Source organism: Rousettus aegyptiacus, unplaced genomic scaffold (genome assembly GCF_014176215.1).
Source record: "Rousettus aegyptiacus isolate mRouAeg1 unplaced genomic scaffold, mRouAeg1.p scaffold_m13_p_8, whole genome shotgun sequence".
Classification (NCBI taxonomy): domain Eukaryota; kingdom Metazoa; phylum Chordata; class Mammalia; order Chiroptera; family Pteropodidae; genus Rousettus; species Rousettus aegyptiacus.
In genome coordinates this window covers 111,250,371-111,271,921 of record NW_023416311.1, presented here as the reverse complement: position 1 = coordinate 111,271,921, position 21,551 = coordinate 111,250,371, and the positions used below count along the sequence as shown (strand labels likewise).

The window sequence follows — 21,551 nt, the reverse complement described above, 5'->3', positions numbered from 1 at the left end:
CTTCGCGCCCTCCCCGCATTTCGCTAAGTCCTTCGGAGCTGGTCTCTTTCGTATCTTTATGCCACTTTGAAAACTGGAACGACGCGAACGTTCAGCAGGGAGACGCGGCCTTCAGGGGCGGTCACGGCGGGCGGCGGGCGGCGAGCGGAAAGGGGCGGGTCAGCCGGGGGCGGGTCCTCCTCCCCGCAGGACCAGGAGGCCGCCGCCGAGACAGCTCGCCGCCTGCCCGGCTTCACGGAGGTCACCTCGGCCCTTTTCCCGGGCGCAGTGGGGTGAGCGAGGCCACCGCTTGTATCACACTGTTGGAGGCGAAGCCTCTGTAGCTGAGGATGGGGTCACGTCCTGCCGGCTACCGCCTCGGTTCTCGGGGGGGGGGGGGGCTGGCTGTCCTGGTCCCCCGGGGCTGCAGTGACTGAGGTACTACAGGCCGAGCGGCTGGAACCACAGGTGCTCCTCGCCCACAGCTCCGGAGGCCGGTAAGTGCGCGATCAAGTTTCCGGAAGGTGTGGCTCCTGGTGCCCCGTCCTGGTGTCCCCGTCCTGGTGACAGCCAGCTTCCCGCTGTGCGCGCACGTGGAGGGAGCTCTCTTCTCCCCTCTCCCGTCTCTGACTGGGCACCGGACCTTCCCCCAGGGCCTAGGAAACTCCAGGCACCATCCGCTCAGTGCATGAATTTGGGGGAACGCAAACATTCCGTTTACAGCAGCCACCGAGCTGGTGACGGAGAGTGACAAAGCTGGGGTGCACCTCACCCAGACTGGCTATTTTCTGACCGCACCGAGCACGGCTGTCCCTTCCACGCACGTAGTCGCTGAGTGCGGATATTTGGGGGCCTTCGCGGATTGTGAGAAAAAGTACACCATCTGAAACCAATTCTCCCTTCAAGTCACACCCGCCCTGAGGCTCTGGGGGAGTGAGACAGACCGTCATCGCAGAGCCGTGTGGAAGGACAGGGTGTGGTCGGGCTGGCGGTCACCTGCGAGGTGCGGTCCCCAAACCCTCTGGTCACCCCCACTCCCCCGGGTTCCTTCCTGCTGGCTTCTTCCTTGTCGGAAAGCCCTCATTCCTGTCCCTCCCGGACCGTCTGCGTGAGGACCTTGCTTGTGGCTGCCCCACGCGCCTGCCAAGGGCAAACCCTGGCTGTCAAACGCACAGGCCGTGCAGGGACTTCAGACACGCCGTGGGCGACTCGCTCTGGGCGGGACGGGGGAGCCCTGCCGACGGCCATGTCTATTTCCTTAGTGTCACCAGGATCTGGGATGAAGAGTGCGTACCTTCCTCGGCCTAAGCCTGCAATGCGGGGGCCCCTGCTGATAGGGTTCGCCCTCCCTGGCCACCCGGTACACCCACCCCGGCCCCGGCCACCTCCGAAAGAGGCCCGCCACCCCCTTCTGGGCTACCCCAGGCGGGGCCGCTGTGGCCGCCTGACGTTCTGTGTCGCCTGCGGACGGCATTAGCCGGTGTCCCTCCCTCTGCAGGTGCAGGGACGGGAGCTCCCACTGGACGCCCGGCGGCGCCAAGCTCCAGCCCCCGGCGGGCCGGGGCACGTGGGAAGGCGGTGCCTCTTCACTCCGCGTCCCACCAAGGCCCCCAAGCGCAGCGCCTGGCCCTTGTCCTCGTCCTCGCCTGGAGCCTCGTGCTCTGCTGTTCTGGCCTCTCCTCAGCCGGGAAGGGCCAGGCGGAGGCAGACCGCCTGCCTCCCCCGCGGCCTTGTCAGGGCGGCCCGCCTCCTGCCTGTCCGCAAGGGAAGCCCGATCCTGCGCACTGGCCGTGCGCCCAGTGGGAGGTCAGCGTCCCCTGACCCCCAGCGTTTCCAGGACGCTGGCGCCCCTCCCTCTGACCACCGGCAGAGTCGGCCATGGGCCCCGCCTGGCCGGCGTAAGGACACGGCACCACGGGGCTGCTGCGTGGACAGGCCGCGGGGCGTGGGGTGCGGCCGGCCCCTTGCCCTCTGGGCCCCACGCGCGCTCCGCGGCCCTGGCTTTGGGACGCCAGCTCCACGTAGGGGCTCGGGGGCCCCAGCCCCCCAGCTCCGGTCACTGTCCCTCCTCACGTCACCTGCTCTGCATTCGCTCCCCTGGGCTCTGCGACTTCCCGAGGTTGCCTCTGGGCTGAGCAGCAGACTCCCACGCCGCGCGACTCCTTCGGGTCGTGACCCCTTCCACCTCTTAGCTGGCCAGCGCCGTCTAGATGGCCTCCCTGTCCCCAGCTGCTTCTGCCACGTGCCGGCCTGAACCTGCGGTGTGGGTACAGGGTGCCCTCTCTGCCTAGGGCTGGGGGCAAGGGGGCATGGGCCCATGACACCCGAGACACAGACACAGACACACAGACACACGGACACATGCACACAAAGACACACACACACACAGACACACGCACGCACACACGCAGCAAAGCGCACTGTTTTCACTCGCTGTTGGAAACCTGATAGCGAGCCCCCGTGCTGTGCCCTCGGATGCGAGCACCTCACCTTTCTAACTGCCTGTGACGGTGCCAACATCCATTTGGTTTTAATTTATTGTCGAGAAGCAGTTTCGAAGGCTTCACAGTCTATTTATTTGGCCGATCTTTGAAAGACATCAGCCAGTTGAATACGAGAGTGAACAATGCTTCTGTGTGCACGCACTCACACGTGCACACACACACACACACACACACAGTCATGGCGTGATCTCTGTAGTATTCTACAATTCACAGAATATTCTATGTAAGTGAATGTATATAGTCCACAAACTACACGCATGCAGGTTTGTATTAATCTCTGTAGTATTTCATAATTGGTGATATAATGCGATATAACGTGTAGAGTGTAAACATATTCCGCATACGTGTGTAGCTCTTCTATCCACCAGCCGCGCACATGCACGCACCCCCCTACCCCTTGCAACACGGCCTTCCACTATTCGGATAATACGCGTATTTGCGTTTCCCTAACCTTTTAAAGAGTGAACCCCTCAGCCTCCTCCAGCGTAAATAATGCATTGCAGTAAAATATCGGCTGTCAGACTCCGGCGACAATTAATTACATAGCACATAAATCCTGCCTTTCCAATGACTAATACGCAGTCCTCTGCGCATAAATGTTCCTCTGGATTTTGTCTGAACTGCTAGCCTCATGACATCAGACGGTGCAGTCAGGATAATTTTCATTAGAAAAATAATTATAGGCTAAATATGGTTAATAAAACATTAACTATAAATTTAAATATTTTAAAAGCATGTCCTTCTAGAAGCAGCTTCTAATGAATTTTGATGAAAATACCATGATTACTTAAGAAAAAATAAATAGATGTGATTATTACCCACAACTGTGAGATTGATGAATTACAAAAAACAATTTTAACTCGGAAATAATTATCCTGGGCAATCTGCTTCTTAAAATTGATGATTTTAAGTAGAAAAAAAGAAAATCATAATTCTTCACGGATGGCAGAACATTTGGTTTAATTTTGATCCATTTTAGGTTCATGAAATTGTAGTTATTAGTCAGTCACAAATCCTTTAAGTTTTAAAATCTTAAAGAATATCGGAATATAATCTTCCGTCGGAAGACTTCCCGTCAGTTCCGAGGTCCGGCAGCCCCGGGGGCCGGGCGTCCCCTCAGGACTGGGGGCGGCTCCTCCGGGGCGGCTCGCAGGCCTGGATGGTGCGACCCACCCTCAGCCAGAGCCGCCCCTCACCCTTCTGGGCGACCTCGAACTGCCACCTGAGTCTCCCCAGCCCCTCCAGCCACTCAGCTCCAACATCGACGTCTGCTCCCCGCCTGCGCCTCGGGGTCACGGTTTTGGGGTGTCCTTAGGCAGCAGAAGCTCATCAGATACACCGACCAGGGCCATTCTCCGAAAGAGAGAAGCGTGGCTGAGCCACCCTTCCCTGCTCTGCGGGACCCCGGGGCTGCCGAAGCTCGTGGAGCCGTCTCCCGGTGTTGGGGTGAGTTCTCGCCTGCGCTGAAAGTACAGGAGACTCGGCAGGGCCCCACAGGTGCCCCAAGTGTCCCCCCGTGTCCCCGGGGCTGGGCACGCTATCTGGAAGGTTCGCCCCTCGCCTCACCCGCCCTCTGCCACGGGATGACGTCGGACTCGCTCTCCGCTCCCACGCTACCTGTACAGCCTTAGGAATTGCTTCCGGGCGCTTCTTCCCGTGAGCTAACTTCATCCTCTCAGGAACCTGCGAAGCAGAGCCGCAATTCCATTTTGAGTTTTTGGCCGAAAATCGAGACCGGAAGGCTCTGACTTGTTGGAAGGCACCCGCCAGGTGGGCGATGGATGGGTGCCTGCACTAGCCACACCCACACACGCTCACGGGTGACCTGCTGCACCCAGGTCACCGGCTGGGAGGAGGGTGGAAATGCTCTGGGGTCCCCGCACCCCGAACCTTCCCGGGAGGCCCCCCGCTGTGAGCTGTGGATGAGAGCCCATCCACACCTGCCCACCAGAGCACAGAGGGTCCAGGGTGCGTGCCCCGCCCCCATGCACCTGTGCCCCTTAAACCCGGGCGCCCAGGCCCACGCCAGCAAGGGGCGGGCACCCAGAGAAGTGCTGGGCGCGTCCACAGGAGGCAGGTCCCGTGAGCCACGTCCTGTCCCCGAGAGACTCCCACGGTGCGGGCGCCTGACTGCAGAGTCGTGAGAGCCACGCTGGGACCCCAGCTGCAGAGCCGTGTCCCCCACAGCAGGGGACAGGGGACGGGGGACGGGGCGCGCCTGCTCCCTGAGGGCCCAGGAGGGAGCCGGAGCCCGGGTCACAACACGCCGTCCCTGTGGGACAGCGCTGGGGACCGACACGGCCATCCAGCTGCAGCGGGAGGCCGTCCTACAGAGGAGCAGGCGGGGCTGGGAGGGTTCAGGGACCTCGGCGGGACAAATCTGCTGACAGTGACGTCACTTCCGCGCACGGCCCCCCCGCCCCCGAGGGCGACGTCTCCTTTCCTCCTCGGCCTCAGTCCCCGTGCCCCTGCTGGGGCTCTTCGTGGCCCCGCCGTGAGCCTGGGACAGCAGCCCCCGCAGCTCTGTGCCTTCTCTGGGGTCAGGCAATGCCACCCGCCCGGGTGGCTCCCGCAGGCGCACGGTGTGTGGGGTCGGCAGGTCCCGCCTCTCCGGTCACGGCTTGTGCTCGACCGCCACACACCTGGCCCCCTCCCTGATCACGCCGGCCCACCTGGCCCACGTCCTCCCCCACAGCTGGCCCCAGCTGCAAATGAACGAGGAGCAAATGAGTCACCTTCCCTGACACCACAGGGATCTGACAAGTGAGCAGCGTCTCTGGTGAAATGTGCGTAGCGACTTTTTTTTTGCCTCCAGTTTTGAAAAATAAGTTTGTGATGCCACAGAGGTCTTGACTGGCATTTCTGGCTCTCCCGGGCCTCGGGAGGATGGCGTGAAAACGCGCTGAGTTGTGGGGACCAGACAGCCCCTCCGGCCACGGGCGTGTGGGGACAGGGAGCAGTGTGTCTGCGGTCACCCCACATTGGGCGAGAAGGTTCCTTGGGTGGAGCCAGACCCGTGCAGTTCGCAATGGGCTTGCAAGGTGGTTACGGAGACAGAGACCAGACCGTCCTGCAGCAGGACGGTTCCTCGGCGGGACCCACTGCCTGAGGGGGACAGAAGCCACTGGCACGTCTGTGACCTGGCACTGCAGCTCGCGTCACCGCAGCCCGTGGTCACCGCAGCCAGTGTCACCGCGGCCCGTGGTCACCGCGGCCAGTGTCACCGCAGCCAGTGTCACTGCAGCCAGCATCACCGCGGCCCGTGGTCACTGCGGCCCGTGTCACTGCAGCTCGTGGTCACCACGGCCCGTGTCACCGCGGCCCGTGGTCACCGCGGCCTGTGGTCACTGCGGCCCGTGGTCACCGCGGCCCGTGTCACCGCGGCCCGTGTCACCGCTTTGCCGCATGGGGTCCGGGGGCGCCCAGGCTGTGCGCCACGCGCCCCCAGGCCCCGCCCCTCCTCCAGACCCGCCTTCTGCGCTCCGAGCCCCACCTGGTCTCGCCGCTTAGCCGTCCTTCTCTAGCCTCACTCAGTCTTCGATAAGGCCGCTCTTCGCGTGAAGCCAGCTTTCCCTGGGGGACCACGCGCTGGGTACCCCTGGTTCCTTCTGTCACCGGCCCCCATTCTCCTTTGGGCTGGCCGTGCCCCAGCGCCCCGCGCCTCCGCCCCATCCAGCCGCCGGCGACCACGCCTCGCCTGGGCCTCCTGCACTCCCGGCCGGTGCCGCCACGGCGAGTTCGGGCATCTTTACTTCCAGCTCAAACATAAGCCCTTCTGCAAACGCAGGAAGCGAGCACGCGCGGGCCGCCGCGACGGAGCGAGGTCGACCGCACACCTGCCCGCTCCGTACCTGCCGCGGCCACAGCCGGGGGCGGGCGACCCTCGTGGCGCAGGCGTGCTGGCCACGGGTCTGGGCCGCGCCTCTCCCGGGGTCCGCGCGGCTGCTCTGCGCAGGGTCGCGGCTGCGGCCGGCTGCACGGGGCATGTTCATTTCTCTCGTGCGTCCGCTGACCCGCAAGGCAGGCGCAGGTCCCACTTCCCCGACCTCCCCACGCGTCCCCGCCGTGACGTCAGCCCGCGTCCCTCCTCCTCACATCCTGGGGGTGAATTAACTGTCGGTGACGCGCTGCGGGTACAATGCGGAGCCCGCCCCGCACTCGCCGCCCCACGCGCGCTGAGCGGACGCTGAGCGGGGTCGGCGGTGTCCCCTCCCTCCGGCTTACAGGGACCGTCCCCCCGAGACTCAGCCTCCTCAAAGGGGGCGAAAGAGACCAGCGGAAGGCGCCTCGGTGTCGAAATGGCCGCGTTACTCTTCGTGCTCCCCGGGGAGTCGCTGACGGCGTGCGGGGCCACCACAGGGTGGGTGGGCCCCGAGGTCCCCGCGCGCCCCGGCCCGCGTCCCTGCTGGCTTCGCGCTGTCCGTGACCAAAGCGGACATCGCTGCCACGTTGAACTTGATGGACCGAGAGCAGGTAGAGACCCCGGGAGCCCCCAGATAAAAGCGGGAGTAAGAATGGGAACCCTCGCTCGTCTGCGAGAGCCACGGCCCCGCCCACCGTGCCCTGGTGTCGCCTGCGTGCCAGCTCGCACTCGGACGGTGCTCCTCCCCCCCCCCCAGGGGCGGCCTCCCACCCCGCGAGGATCCACAGGAGGAACCTCTGGTCTCGAGGCGGGCACGTGACCATTCTGCAGCCCCGCGGTGGGGCTCAGGCGCTGCGCGGAACGGCCACAGTGCCCCCAGCTGCGACAGCGCCGCACGCCCAGCTCTGTGCTGGCTTCCTCCGCAGCCACGTCGGGACAGTGACCTCGGCCGCCCGGGAGACCGCGAGGCGGGAGGACGGGGGCTCTGCTGTGCACAGACGGCGTGTGCGCCCGGCGGGGAGGCCCTGCCGCTGACCACGCCCCCCACCCGCTACTGACCACGCCCCCCACCCGCTACACCCCCTCTCTCACAGGTTCTCAGAGGTCGTGGACGCCGGGCCCGGGGGACACACGTAAGCAGGGCCGACCCTGGGTGGCGCTGGGGGCTACAGTTTCCTACAAACCCGAAGCCTCTCCCTTCTGTCCAATGTCCTGGATTCTAAATAACGCTACGTCCTCTCACCTGGCCCCCCACCCTCCGAGGGAGTCTGGCACGGGGACCCCGGGACGCCAGACTCCAGCCACAGCCGTAGTCGCAAACAACCGTCTTTCCCCAGTTGTAGCCCCAGCGGCAGGTGGAAAGAGGGAGGTTGGGGGACATTCCCTGACAATGCGCCATGCACAGCTCAGGTCCACAGCGAGGACCTGGGGGGGGGAGACCTGGAGCGGGCTGGGCGGGAGTGACCTGCTCAGGGCGGCACGGGCTGCCTGCCCCGGTTAGCAGGGGCCCCTGAGCCCCCGTGCCTCTGCTCCGAGGCCGCAGCCTCCCTCTCCATCACTTTCCCGCAGACAAAGTACCTCGGCCCGCGGCGCGGGGGCCTCACGGGAACTTGCGTTTTCTCGCCCTGTGCATTCTCTTCGTGCAGGTCTCCCCCCTGGAGCGAGGCCGATGTGTGAAAAGCACAGGCAGCCACGTGCCACCTGCTCTGAAGGGAACAAGCCTGTTAATGTGTCAGGCGAGAGACCGGCTCCCAGCTGGCCGCCGAGACTGTGTCTCGGCCAACCCGGCCAACGTTATACATCAGTGCCAGCTTCGTGGGGCAGGAGATGCTGGCTCCATCATCCTTGTTTCCTCCGGAAACAGAACGTGGGGCCCCAAAGGGCCAGCCCGAGGTTTCTGCCGGCCGGAGGTAGACGGGCTAGGCCGGTGCTGACCTGGGTTTGGGAGGCGGCGCTGCTGGCTGGGGTGTGATGCCCCGACCAAGAGCAGGTGCCGAGGTGTGTGCCTCTCATGGGCGGCGTCTCCGTGCCTGCTTTTCTTGTTAGGAAACGTCTGATTCTTCCAGCGAGTCCTTGACTCAGCGGTAGAATTGCCCCAGCTGCAGAATCGGCGGGCGAACAAACATCCAGGTTGTGTGGCTCGGGGTGCGACGTGGACAGGCTCAGCAAAGTGGCATGCGGGATTTTAAGCAGTGGGCACGCGTGTGGCTGAGTGTGAGGTGGGTGGTCACGCGGGGTGTGGCACAGAGCAGGGACTCACGGGATGTGGCACTTAGCAGGGCCCCAGCATTCAAGGGGGACAGCTGCTCTCTTGCTGGTGACCCCAGCCAGCTGCATCTGACAGACCAAGATGCAGAGGCCAGGGCACCCTCCGATGCTGTGACCACCTCCAACCTGCTCGACCAAACCAGGTTTGCCCCGGAAGACCTGGACACCGCTGTGCAAACTGTGACACCATCGACAGGACTGTGAGTTGTCCTAAGTACACAAGATTTCCATCTCTGCAGAGTTTCTATATTTAATAGGGAAGACGGGTCTAAGAGTGAGCCGCGAAGCACCAGCTCGTCACACGGTGTCATGCCGTATTAGCTTCCTGTGGCTGCTGTAACAGGCCACCACACACTGAGCGGCTTAAAACCGCAGAAATGGTTCTCTCACAGCTCTTGGGGCCAGAGGTCAGGAACCAGTGTTGGGGGTCCTCTCCCCCTCCGAGGCACTAGGGGAGGGTCTTCCTGCCTCACCCGGCCCTTGGCGTCTGGGCTCGTGGCAGCATCTGTCCAGCCCGTGCCCAGCCTGTGCCCCCTGCCCTTGTGACTTCCTTCCCCGTGTGTCTGTCTCCACTCCCCCTTCTGACGGGCAGAGGGCAGCGGAAGCCATCGCCCCTCAGCTCGAGGTCCTTAACCCGATCACACTCACGAAGACTCTTTTTCTAGATAAGCCGGCTTCCACGCTTCCCGCTGGGCACGCCTTTTGTGTGTGTGGGGGGGGGGCAGTATTCACCGGCCACACCTACCCACGTGGCAAGTCGGCACACGCAGTGTGCGTGTTGCAGGCCAGTGGCGTGTTCATTGTCATTTTTCCAACGTTCTTTCTAGAGGGACGGTGTCTTTGTGGGGGACGGGACGGGGCATGGGGCTCAGGCACATCGGGACCCTGAGGTTTCATCCCACCGTTGATTGTTTACAAATTCAAGGTGAAGATCCAGGTACTCAGCATGTGACTGTCGGTCTCAAGCGGAGAGGAACAGGGTGTGGCTGGCTCAGGGAAGCAGGGGCCGGGCTGGGACAGGCATGTGGCCCTCTCAGCAGTGGTCACTCTGTGAGCGGAATCACATCTCCACTCTGGTCTGCGTGGGGCCTGCACCTCCAGGATGCTGTGACCCCAGCTCCTTCTGGGGCATCCCAGGAGAGCTGGGGGAGGGTCCGGGGGTCTCTGCGGAAGCATCCGGACCCCTCGCAGAGGACGAGCAGGCGGCCGCGTGTCCGGGTGCCGAGGTCTGGCTGCAGGGCTGCAGCATGTCAAGTGTCAGGTGCGCTGTGTCCCCTGCTTACTCCTCGTGATCCAAAAAGTGGGTCTGGAATCCCCAGGGGCAGACATGGGGACACACCCCACATCGCTTTCACGAGCAACTCAGAGTCTCTCGGGAACGAGCAAGAAAGGAGAGTGAAGAGAGAGCTTTGAAACTCCCGGGAGCAGGAGAACGAGTCTGGCTGCAGCTGGCAGCACGCTGGTGCCAGGCAGGTCACTAACACCCCGAGTCCACGGTGTGAGCCGCAGTGTGAGCCACAGTGTGAGCCACAGTGTGAGCCACAGTGTGAGCCGCAGTGTGAACCGCAGTGTGAGCCGAAGTGTGAGCCGCAGTGTGAGCCGAAGTGTGAGCCACAGTGTGAGCCGCAGTGTGAGCCACAGTGTGAACCGCAGTGTGAGCCGAAGTGTGAGCCGCAGTGTGAACTGCAGTGTGAGCCGCAGTGTGAGCCGCAGTGTGAGCCCGCAGTGTGAACCGCAGTGTGAACCACAGTGTGATCCGCAGTGTGAACTGCAGTGTGAACCACAGTGTGAGCTGCAGCGTGAGCCCACAGTGTGAGGCACAGTGTGAACCCCAGTGTGAACTGCAGTGTGAGCCGAAGTGTGAGCCGCAGTGTGAACTGCAGTGTGAGCCGCAGTGTGAGCCGCAGTGTGAGCCCGCAGTGTGAACCGCAGTGTGAGCCCGCAGTGTGAACCGCAGCGTGAGCCGAAGTGTGAACCGCAGCGTGAGCCGCAGTGTGAACCGCAGTGTGAGACACAGTGTGAGCTGCAGTGTGAACCGCAGTGTGAACTGCAGTGTGAACTGCAGTGTGAACCACAGTGTGAGCCGCAGTGTGAACTGCAGTGTGAACCACAGTGTGAGCTGCAGCGTGAGCCCACAGTGTGAGGCACAGTGTGAACCCCAGTGTGAACTGCAGTGTGAGCCGCAGAGTGAGCCCGGAGAAGCCTGGGGTGGGCAGGAGAGGGCTGTTCAGTGGAGAGAAGGCAGTCGGGGGCTGGACGCGGAGGTGGGTCTTGGCCAGGAGATGTTTGATGAACCTTATTTCCCCTCGACTTATCCCGCTATGAGTTGAACCTTTCCCGGGTGACAAAGAGGGACTGAAGTCCCCCGGGTGTGTACTGTCACCTAGACACGCATCCCTATCTGTCAAGCAGATGCAGACGGAGGGAGCCGGCGTGCAGGACACACAGGGCCGAGGGGCGTGGGGCACACGAACGGTCCCTCTGAAAATTACCCGGAAGGTGCATTTGTCCGGCTCCTGGACAGAGTGTAGGGGCCTTAGAGGTCACCACGTGCTTGGTGCCCACCCACTTTCTTCCCCTGGGACGCCGCCTGTGGACACTTCCGAGCTTCCGTCCCCTCTGCCGAGGTCAGGGAGCACCTGGGCGCCAGCACCGCATTTCCTGTGAATGGTTCATTAACAAGAGCACTTCCCACGGTAGAGGAGCCGGTTGAAATCCAGCCCGCGAGGAAGCAGAGGAAGGTCCTCGATGGACGACACACGTCTTTGCGAGGCCCCTCTGCTCGCAGAAGAGGTTCGGGGCTCCGCCCAGCACAAGGCCGACCTCGTCTCAACACTTTTAAGCTGCCTCCGAAATGTTTGTCACTAGCACAAATCAGGGGCCATGGAACACCCAGCAGAGGCTGACTGATGAACAGCAGCGGCTCGCTGACCGGCAGGTCACAGTGACCAGCCCCGGGCCCCCAGGGGCCAATGCGCACAACGCAGAGCGCGGCTGGGGCCGGCGGGGCTCCAGGAGTCGCTGCCATCTCCCCCTCTGCTCCTCCTAAACTCAGCGCTAATCATAGCCAGCCTTTCTGAGCGACGTTCAGTTTTGGAGGAAAAAAATTGAAATTAGTTGCTCAATTGTTCCCGGATTAAGGCTATTAGAATCCAGTAAGAATCACTTCAAGTGAATAGAAAACACTTCATAACGCCCACTTCACGGAAAACCACCTCCTGCCCCATTTCGGGGCTGACGGCGAGCCTGGAGTGTCCTCTGAGGAGAGCGGCCTCCCGCTGCGGTTTGGATTCTTAGCGCAGCGCAGGCCTGTCCTTAGAGTGCATGAGGGGACGCCTCGCTGCAGAGCGGGCGGCTGGCCCCGCGGAGGGGCTGAGCGCTCGGCCGTCCACCTCGGCCGCGGGCGGGTGGCTGGGCCTCCCCCCGCCGCCCGGCTCCTGTCACCATCGATTGCTCCGGGGACGCAGTCTGAGACCACGGGCCCGTTTCTGAGAGTGAAGCGGAGGCCGGCCTGATTCCGGTTTGGGGATAAGCAGGGCAGTGTCCCGTGCGATGGCCCCTTCGTGCGTCACCTGGCCAGGGCCGCGGGGCTTCCGGATACTCAGGTAAACACTCCCCAGCTGTGTCTGCGAGGCTGTTCCTAGGTGAGTGGAGCGGACTGTGCTCCCCGATGCGGGTGGGCCCCGCCAAGCCAGCGGAAGGCCTGGAGCTGTGAGGTTCCCCTGTCTCTGAGCCGGGCCGGACCTCTCCTGCCCGTGGGCTCGGACCGGAACTGCATCAAGGCTGTCCTGGGTCTCAGGTCCTCGGACTCGGCCTGGAGCTGTGCCCGGGGCTCTCGCGAATGCCCGGCTTGCAGACGGCAGATCCGGGGCCCTCCTCACCCCCCAGTCCTGTGACCCCGCTCCTTACAGTGCTTCCCTCTGTCCCTCCGGCACCCCGCCCCCATCTCGACCTCTCCATAGACAAACGGAGAGGCGCACCCCGCCAGCACTCTCAGAGCCCAGGCCCCGCCCAGCACGTGCACGGCCCGCTGAGCCGGCCCCTCCACGCGGCACAGGAGGGACGCCGGCCACACCCCCCCCACCCCCGGCTGCGTGGGACGGCGAACCCGGCTCCCTCCGACACGCCCGACGTCTTCCGTGCATCCGCTCGGGACGAGGGAGCTGCCTGGAAGGGCCGGTTTGTCCCGTTTATCTCTGGGGAGAATTCACATGGCAGCAGAAATGTTACAGGACATATTAAACGTGTCCCCACTGCTGACATGAACCTTTGAGCACAATATTTTAATTCAGGAGGATCCGTTAGCTCAGAGTTTGCTCTCCCACGATCAGCTCGTAATCGTATCCGCGTTGCCCCTTTTATATTGTTTACGCCTACAGCACCCAGTATTCCCAGGCGGTCTCCCATCCAAGGACTAACCAGGCCCGACCCTGCTTAGCTTCCGAGGTCAGACGGGATCGGGCTCGTGCAGGGTGGCGTGGGCATGGACCGCGTCATCCCTTTTTATGAAAGAAAATTACAAATAGTTTTTCCTAAGTGACTTCGGTTCCGGGACTCCCCAAAAGTATCCTCGCCGTTTCCCATCACTCAACGCTCAGCTTGGGGAGGGGTCTGTGTGTGACCTCAGCAAATCCGATGAGGTAAGAGCTTACCAGCTTTTTATTTCTGAGAAGGGAAGCGAATAACGGCCTTCCCTCCCCTCTCTCTGACGCTTCCGCACTTAGCCTTCCGTCAGGGGGCCCGGTGGGGGTGTCCTGAGTACTTCGGCTGGTGGCGGCGTCTCTAGTCTTATGACAGGCACATTAGGCTGGATGTTAGTGCACCTTCTTAATTGGATCACCTGCATAAGTTGCAAGACAGGGTGGACAAGCGATAGAGGAATAAATGTCCCCCCCGCCCCAGCAAGAACCAAAGCACGTAAACAGCGCATCATGTAGGGGGAAGTGTCTCTGCGTCTTATTGAAAGAGGAAAGACAATTTGGAGGGACGAGGGGGTGGCGCGGGGTAAAAGCTGATATTCCTCTCTCATAACGGATGGCCCCACGTTGTAGAGGCCATTATTTCTTGCATTTTCAGAGCAAATGAACTTGACAGATGGCTGTGTCACCCGAACCCCCACCTACCAACTTGATTATGCAGAAAACAATACAATAGAAAAGAAATCATTACCGAAGGAACCTGGTTAGTCCACAGAGGGCCGGCGAATGCAGAAGAACAAAATTACAGCGGTGGGAATGAACAGCAAGAATGCATTTAACGTAAAGTGGGTTACGGCGAGGCAATCAGTCACGGCCGCAGCCACTGTCTGGGCCTGCTTGCATGGTATATGAAGTCATCTGTCATCTCCCATGGAACTCAGCCTTCGTTTGTGGGGGAGATCTACGGAGGGTTTGCGGGACACCTCTCGGTAGCCTTGAGAAGCTCAAGCATGCCCCTGCGGAAATGGGAAGGGGCGTCGCAGGGCCGCCCCGGCTCGGCGTCCCGGAGGCCGCGGCCGCATCACCGAGGTGCTCCCGCCACCCGCTCGCTTGGCCTGGGTGATGCCGTTTGGGGAAAGTGGACCACGCGGCCTGGTTCAACCTCAACAAAGCGCGAGCTCGCTTGCACCAGCGCCTGGGGTGCGAAGTATTGGGCAAGACACGGGGAGGCCGGTGCTCGGACGGTTGGGGAAGCGTCCTGCCCTGAGCTGGGCGGACGACACTTCCCGTCTGTGGCGGCTCGTGCCGTGGGAACGGGTCAGCGCCACGAGCAGCAGCAGCGTCGGCGATGCACCGGGGGACACGGAGGATGCGTGCTTTGCCGGCGCGGATGCGTGCGCCGGGTAGCGGGGACGCATGCGTGCGCCGGTAGTCGGGGGGATGCGTGCTCTGCCGCAGTGGCTGTGCTGGGCGTGCACACCCGGCTGCAGAAGGCGCTGCAATGCCAGCGACGACGCTCAGGGATCGGGCAGCTTCACGGCTCCCTGCCCGCACACGGGTGCGACTCTGCGCCCTGGGCCTTGCTCGCTGGCGTTGCCCCAGCTGAACACCCTCTCCTCTCGGCGGCTCCCGGGGCCCGCCCCAAGGCCCAGCCCATGTGCCGCTTCCAGCAGACGAGCGGCCCTCTGCGCCGCTGCACCCCGTTCTCGAAAGACCCCGTTCTCCCAGGCGCTGGAGTTGATTCACCGGCCTACAAGACTCCGACTCCCAGGGAAGCGGCCGCGCCCTGTGCGGGCGCCTAAGCATCTGTCATCCAGCTTCGCGTTATGATCTGTCTCTATAAATAACATAGACGTGGGGATCCGCCTACACGGTGACCCTACGCCGCGTAGAGCTCCTATGCACGCTCAGATCGGATATACGGACATACAGGTCCTAAATAATTTAATAACTTATTTTAGTAAAATTTTAAATATAACTATATAATAATGCAGTAAATAACATGATACATATAATAATATGTATTATAATTTAATACATCAAACAACGATACAGGTAATAATTTGTTGAGTTTAAACGTGAACTTGTTAAAAATTGAACCAAGAATTATTTCGCAACTTCGAAAGTTTAAAATATTCTTTAAAGCGTTCACCCCGTCTTATGCTAAAGGATAAAGGTATAACCAGTGACTTGTGTCTTTCACATTTACTTAATGAACGATGAATACTTGACACTGTTATAAGAATATTTATTTGTACTTTAAGTCAACTAAAGAACAAACACAAATATTTACCTTCGTTCGTTCTGACTTTAAAACACGTGGAGTGCGAAGTCCGCTGGTCCCGCGTCCGTGAGAAGGCGCCCGAGCCTGGACCTGCAGCGGCTGGTGGCGTCTCGCACGAGATCGCGCTCGCTGGCGGGCACGAGGTTCGCAGCCCTTGGAGGGGCCGCGTCCACTCTGGGGCAGCGAGCAGCAGCCGTGTCTGTGCAGCAGAGAGCCACCCGGCCACTCCAGAGCTTTGCCTCTCGTCTCAGCTGAGACGAGCACTGGACCTCACCTCCGATCTCGGCCCTGTGCTGGTGTGGGCCCAGTTTGGGGACGGCGCCACCACGCTGACTGCCGAGGACACGGGCTCCTCCTCGGTGGGGCGTCCCCACCCAGGCGTGACGAAGGTGCCCAGGGACACCGCGGGGGGAGGGTGGAGAGGAGGTTGGTTGGGTCTGGGTCCCACGACTGTCACACGCGTTACAACCAGAAGTGACAGCCCAGCCGCCGTCCTGCCTGAGACCCAGCGACACCCACTGTGACCTCGGACCGCCAGGCTGTGCTGCGTGAAGCCGCTGAGTTTGTGGTCACTTGATACAGCAGTCGCCGGAAACAAAGACACCACTCCCCAAGTCCCCAGGTCCCCAGAGCCACTCGGGGAAGCCTCGTCATTCCAGGGGCAGGTTCGCTTCCTCATGAGACTCCGAAAGAATGTTTGAGAAGAGACGTAACTTCAAAGGAGGAAGTTGCAGGCGAATCGGACAGACAGCCCTGCAGGGACCTGTCTGAAGTCCACCGCCCGGCTTTAAAGAGCCCTGAGCGCTCCTGGCTGGGCCTCCCGGCCGAGAGGAGCTGTGGGTGGGCACGGGGCCTCCTTGGCCAGTCCCTGGTGCGGCTGCTGGTTCAGGGTGGTGTCCCCAGGAAGGCGCCATGCATCGCAAAGCGGGGCACACCACCTACGCATGTCCAGGGGCCCGGCCAGCGGGGCGGAGAGTCAGGGGTCACCGCCCCTGCACCCAAATACCTGGGGGTCATTCCCCACGACCCGAGGGACGGGGCATGCTGTCCTCTAGCCTGAGTCACCTGGCGGGGGCTTCCTGTCTCAGCGGGCTCCCCCCCGTCTCACCTGGCGGAAGCCCCCGTCTCTCCCCTCACCACCCTGCTAGAATCTTTCTCTCGCCCTGTGCAGGACTGTGGAGCTCGCGGTGGCACCTGACTTCACAGCAGGGGGGCGCCACTGCCCCCACTCCCTCAGCTAAATCAGGCCCCGCGCGGCGGAACCACAGGCGTTTCGCGCTCAGGACCAGAAAACTAACCCACGGTGGGTTTTCTCCGCATGGAAAACATAGCAATTCCTCAGTCCACGTGGCTGTCCACTTCCTCACCATCCCGCCTGGACGGAGAGGGAGGACCGGCTGGCATGGCCACTCGCTGCCCTCGCTGTCCCTCCCACCGCTGGGGAGTGAGCGGTGGCCCGAGGGGGCCCCCTCGTCTCCGTGTGTGGGCTGGCCAGCCCGCCACGTGCACATGCAGGCCGCAGACGCGAGAGGGCGTCTCCGTGCGCGCGGGGCGGGGCGGGGCAGGACACGCCGCAGCAGCCCGCGGAGGACGGTGGCGTCGGGCGCTCCTGGCAGTGGAGGGGTCCCTTCCCGGTGGTGTCCAGGGCGACAACAGGTCGGTGCTTGAAGGATGCTGCAGAAGAAACGGAAGGACCCCGAACGCCTGCGGTCTACTTGCCCCCAGGGGTGTCCGCGCAGGCTGGACGGGCGGCCAGTGTGTGAAGGACGTGGCACCCGGGAGCGAGCACTGGGCTGTCGCTCTGCCCTCCGCTCTGACACCCAGACGAGACGTGCCCTTCACAGCTCACCTGCTCTGCGTCCTCGCTTCTGTCACCTCGGGGGCCTCTCCCAGCCCAGGTGCCACTGACTGCATGCTCTGCAAGCCCAGTGACAGCCACTGATCGGACGAGGCTGTGTCGAGGGTCCAGGACAAGCCCACCACAGCTCAGCGCGGGGCTCGCCGCAGCGGGGTCTGCAGGTCAATCACGCCGTCTCCGTGGCGCTGGGAAGGCCATTTAGCGAGGGGCCAGGGGCAGCTCCATCAGCATAACTTTTTAAAATAGTGACATAAGTATCTATCATTTCACTATATATGAATTTTTTAATATTTCCAATATAGATGATGCCGGATGTGGAATTTCATGAGCTAGGATTCCATTTAGCCTGGGGGCCTTTTGATTCCTCTAACGTTTTTTTATCAGGTTTCATCAGCTTTATTGGAAAATGGGCGAAGGCCTTATTGGAAGATGGGTGGAAATTTGTCAGGCACTTAGCCAGCCCATCAGTCTCAGGCACCAGCGTCGCTGCAGAAGCAATTACTGCAGGGGTGGGGGAGGGCGGGGCGTGGACGTGAGCGCCCCCCGCATGTCCTCCCCTTGAACAGAACGTGCAGGTAAACGCCCCGCAAACACGCTCCTTTCCATCTACACAGCAACTCCCACGGCTGGCAGCAACGTGGGAAGAGAGACATGCTTATAAGGCAGCGACCGGGATCCGTGAAAACACCGATGTTTCGAAGCTGGAATTAGCGATACCTGGGACGAGGCCGGAACTGTTTCCTAAGTGAGCACGCATGTGAGTGAGTTTCTTTCTCCAAAGGGAAGGAGCACGGAGAGGAATCCAAAGTAGAAAATGGGATTTTTGAGACTCCAGGCGTGCTCAGAGAGGGGGCGGGGCAAATGGGGCCCGGGGAGAAGGCGGGAGTGAGGCTTCCGGTCCTGGCTCTGGGCGTGAGTGTCGGGGACCGGCTGGGAGAGCCCGGCACTGCAGAGGGGCCTGACTGTCACCCTCACGGGGACCTCGGGGCAGCAGCTCTCCATGCGGGGCCCTGGGCTGACAGTATCTCAGTGGCCGGGGGACCTTGAGCCTCCAAAGCCTGGGCGCAGGCCTAAGCCGTCTCTGGCAGCTGGCCGTCCTCACACGCAGGGAGGGCCTTGACCAAGTCCCAGTGGCTGCGTTTCCATCCTAACGATGAAAAGGGCTGTGGCGTGCACTGGGGACACAGCTGTCATGCGCTTCCCAGCCTCAGACGCCGGGCGCTGGGGGCTTCCCCGAGCCAGACCGGGGTTTGTAGCGTATATTATTGATGACATCATCAGCATTTTTGCACCATGGAAGTTAAAAGTCCCATGGAGACCTGACTGAAGGAATTTTAAAATATTGATTTCCTTGCAGCACGAGGCATGATTTACGATCTTCTCCGGGGACCCCCAGGGAGGGAAGGCCCCGTCCTGATGCTGCAGCCCTGAGCTCCTTCTGACGGTGTTAGCCCAGTGCACATGGGAGAATCCGAGGCCTGGGTAACAAAATATCAGGAAAGAATTCACACAGAAAATGTGAAAGGCCTTTCCAAACACCTGAAGGTCTCCAGTCACCACAGTGGATGGCCATGTGCATGGTCACTCCGTGGAAGACGGGAGGAAAGGCTGCCGAGAGGGCACGCCACTCAAGCAGGGACATCCGGTCTGAGAAACGTCTCCTGTCTGTGTGGCACCCCGGCCTTGAGACTTCCCTGCACATGGGCAGGCGTGTGCATGTTCAAGCCTCCGCCAGACGTGTGTGCGTGACCAAGAGCAGGAGGTGCAGGCTGGATCGCGGCTTAACGACAGGCCTCGTCCCTTGCATGGGACGAGAACGTTCCTGTACCAGTAAAGTGAGTTTCAAGTAAAAGAAGGCAGGGATCACTCCGCCTCTCACGGCCAGCCTCCCTCAGACGCCAGGGCTCGCGGCTCCCGAGGGCGGCCAGCTCTGCTCTCTGTCAGCCCGAGCGGCACGGTGCGACTCCCATCGCTGGGTGAGTGAACACCCACGTCTGTCCGTGACACTCAGCTCTGAGCTCCGCGAGGTAAACACTCATCGATCTCTCACCCACTCTCGTAACTCGAATACCTTACACAGAACACGGCGTGAGAAGCATCGAATAAGTATTTGTTGGGTAAGGACGTGTGTAGCCTTTTTCTCTCTGTTTCCTATGTCAGGCAATGAAATGGTCGTGTGATTCCGATGAGAATATTTAACTCGGTTTCCTTGTCGGTATTGGGGCAAGTTTTAACCACCTTCCTGACTCAGATTTCTCATTAACTTGGGCTTGGCTATGTTTGGAAAGATGGCACCCCAAAGAGCGGGGCCGAGCATCTGTTCTCCTCCCCCAAATTCCTGGCACAGACCATTCCACTTCCTGTGTGTGTCAGATGAACAAAGGGATATTTAATTAAGGAAATTAACACATCTATTTTTTTTTACTTTTTAGATATAAAAATCTAAATATTGACTTGAAATTCCTGAGTTTACTTTTTAAAAAAAATAATGATCTTGTTTTTTCTTCCTGACATGAGAAAGTAACTGAGGTCAGATGAACCCTCTGCCATGAAACTATAAAACCGGACGGCTGCAAGGCATTGAACCCCAGGCGGCGCAAGACCACAGCTTAGAAACCCCTCTGGGAGAATGCCTCGCCGAGTTGCGGGCTGGGGCCCCGCAAGGTGAATCTTACCCTCAAGCGCCACTTATGGGGCTGAAAGCAGAATAGAGGTGTGAGTTTGAGCTGAGAAACAGCGGTTTTTAGATCCATCAGGGGGAGGGGGCCTCCCGAACGACCCAAGGTCCAGCCGAGGCGCAGGGCGACCAAGACACCAACGCCACGGCCGTAGTTTCGACTGAGGCCCAGATCCGCCCAGGGAAAAGCCAGCGCTGACACCGTCTGCAGGGAAGGCAGCATCTGGAGCTTAGGCGGGTAACGTCAGTCAGGTTGGGTAAACACACTCGGGTCTCTCCACCTAAGAAGTCTAACGAAGCATAAAACCAGGTCTAAAATTTTACAGTTATTAGTCAACAATTAAACTTTGTATTATATGAGTAAAGACTTTATCAAGTAACACTCTCCAGAAGAATATAACAAAATTTAGAGCTTTTAGTGTATAATCCTCAATCGAAATTATTTGTCATGGAAAGAAATAAGAAAATGTGACCCAAAGACAAGGAGAAAAAAATCAGACTATAGAAATGGACCTTGAGATGGTTCAAATGTTAGATTTAGGAGACACAAGTTTTTAAAGCAGATATCATACATATGTTCAAGGACTTAAAAGAAAACATGGTGTTACCGAGTAAACAGATAGGCAGGCTCGTCTGAGAAATAGAAACTATTAAACGAATAAAAAAGCTAGAACTGAAAAGTGCAATATCTGACGTGAAAGCAGTCACTGTATTAGCTTAACAGTAGATTAAATATGGGCCCCCAAAATAGGACTTTAAAATGCGTGCGTGTGTGTGTGTGTGTGTGCGCGTGCACGCGTGCACGTGTGTGAACAGAAATAAAGAGTGGATGGAGTCTTCTGGATTTCTCAGGCAACACCAAATGCGCTCCAATAGACAATGCTGGTATCCCAAAAAGAAGTGTAAGAATGGAGCGGAAAAATATTGAAAACAATAATGAACCCGAACTCCCCAGATTTAATGATGAAAATACATCAACATAAAGGTCCTAAAAAGATCCACCATACTCAAGTAGAACAAAGAAAGAATAAACGATATCCTGGAACATTATAGTCAAGTGTCTGTAATTAAACTATATAGAAGAATCTTGAAAAGTCAAACAAAAAAGAAACATCACATCCAGAAAAAAAAAATGGTACAAGGAATAGCTAAATTCTCATCAGAAACACTACACGTCAGGAGACAAAAGATATCTTTAAACTGATAAAAAGAAAAAATCCGGTAACCAAGAATTCTAGTACAAGCAAAAATATTGTTCAAACTTTGGGGTAAAATGACATTTTCAGATAAGTGAGGGCTGAATTGACAGAAGACCTGTGTGACGGGAAGTGCCAAAGGGTATTTATTCTTTAGGTTCAAGGGGCCTATGTTCGCATGGTGAGCCACACCTGTAGGAAGAAATAAAGACCATGGAGAATGGCAAGTACATAGGCAAATACAAAATAATGATGGATCGACTTACATTCTTCAGCGTACGGAGCAAAAGATCCTGGAATATGTTTTTAAAATTGCCTTTCATTGTGCTTATCCATTCTCAACAAAACCATTTTTTCAGCTCCAGTGAAAAGGCGGTAGAGACCGCCCAGGCGAGCGCCCTGATTCCTCAGCCGAAACCCAGCGGCGGCCGCGGGGCCGGCCCGCTGCGCAGAGGCGGCGGTTCCCGCAAGCCCAGCCTCACGCGGGCTCTCCCGCCGCGGCGTC

At 59.7% G+C, this 21,551-nt stretch overlaps 1 protein-coding gene and 1 pseudogene across 4 annotated transcripts; one reads left to right on the top strand and one right to left on the bottom strand.

Moving 5' to 3' along the window:
- The first annotated feature begins 11,978 nt into the window (after positions 1-11,978).
- On the top strand, positions 11,979-20,854 carry LOC118606818. Of its 4 annotated transcripts, none has more exons than XR_004952644.1 (3): positions 11,979-12,218; positions 17,788-17,930; positions 18,531-20,854. XR_004952644.1 is itself a non-coding variant. In XM_036226117.1 (2 exons), the coding sequence occupies exon 2, from the start codon at positions 13,940-13,942 to the stop codon at positions 14,831-14,833; it is 894 nt and encodes a 297-aa protein (XP_036082010.1). In that variant the 5' UTR covers positions 11,979-12,218; positions 13,690-13,939; the 3' UTR covers positions 14,834-15,383. The 4 variants fall into 4 exon arrangements, 2 of the variants coding, with proteins under 2 accessions (XP_036082010.1, XP_036082009.1); XR_004952645.1 differs by lacking the exon at positions 11,979-12,218 and adding an exon at positions 15,390-17,334; XM_036226117.1 differs by lacking the exons at positions 17,788-17,930; positions 18,531-20,854 and adding an exon at positions 13,690-15,383.
- Positions 12,984-13,102, bottom strand: LOC118607354 (annotated as a pseudogene).
- Positions 20,855-21,551: the final 697 nt, after the last annotated feature.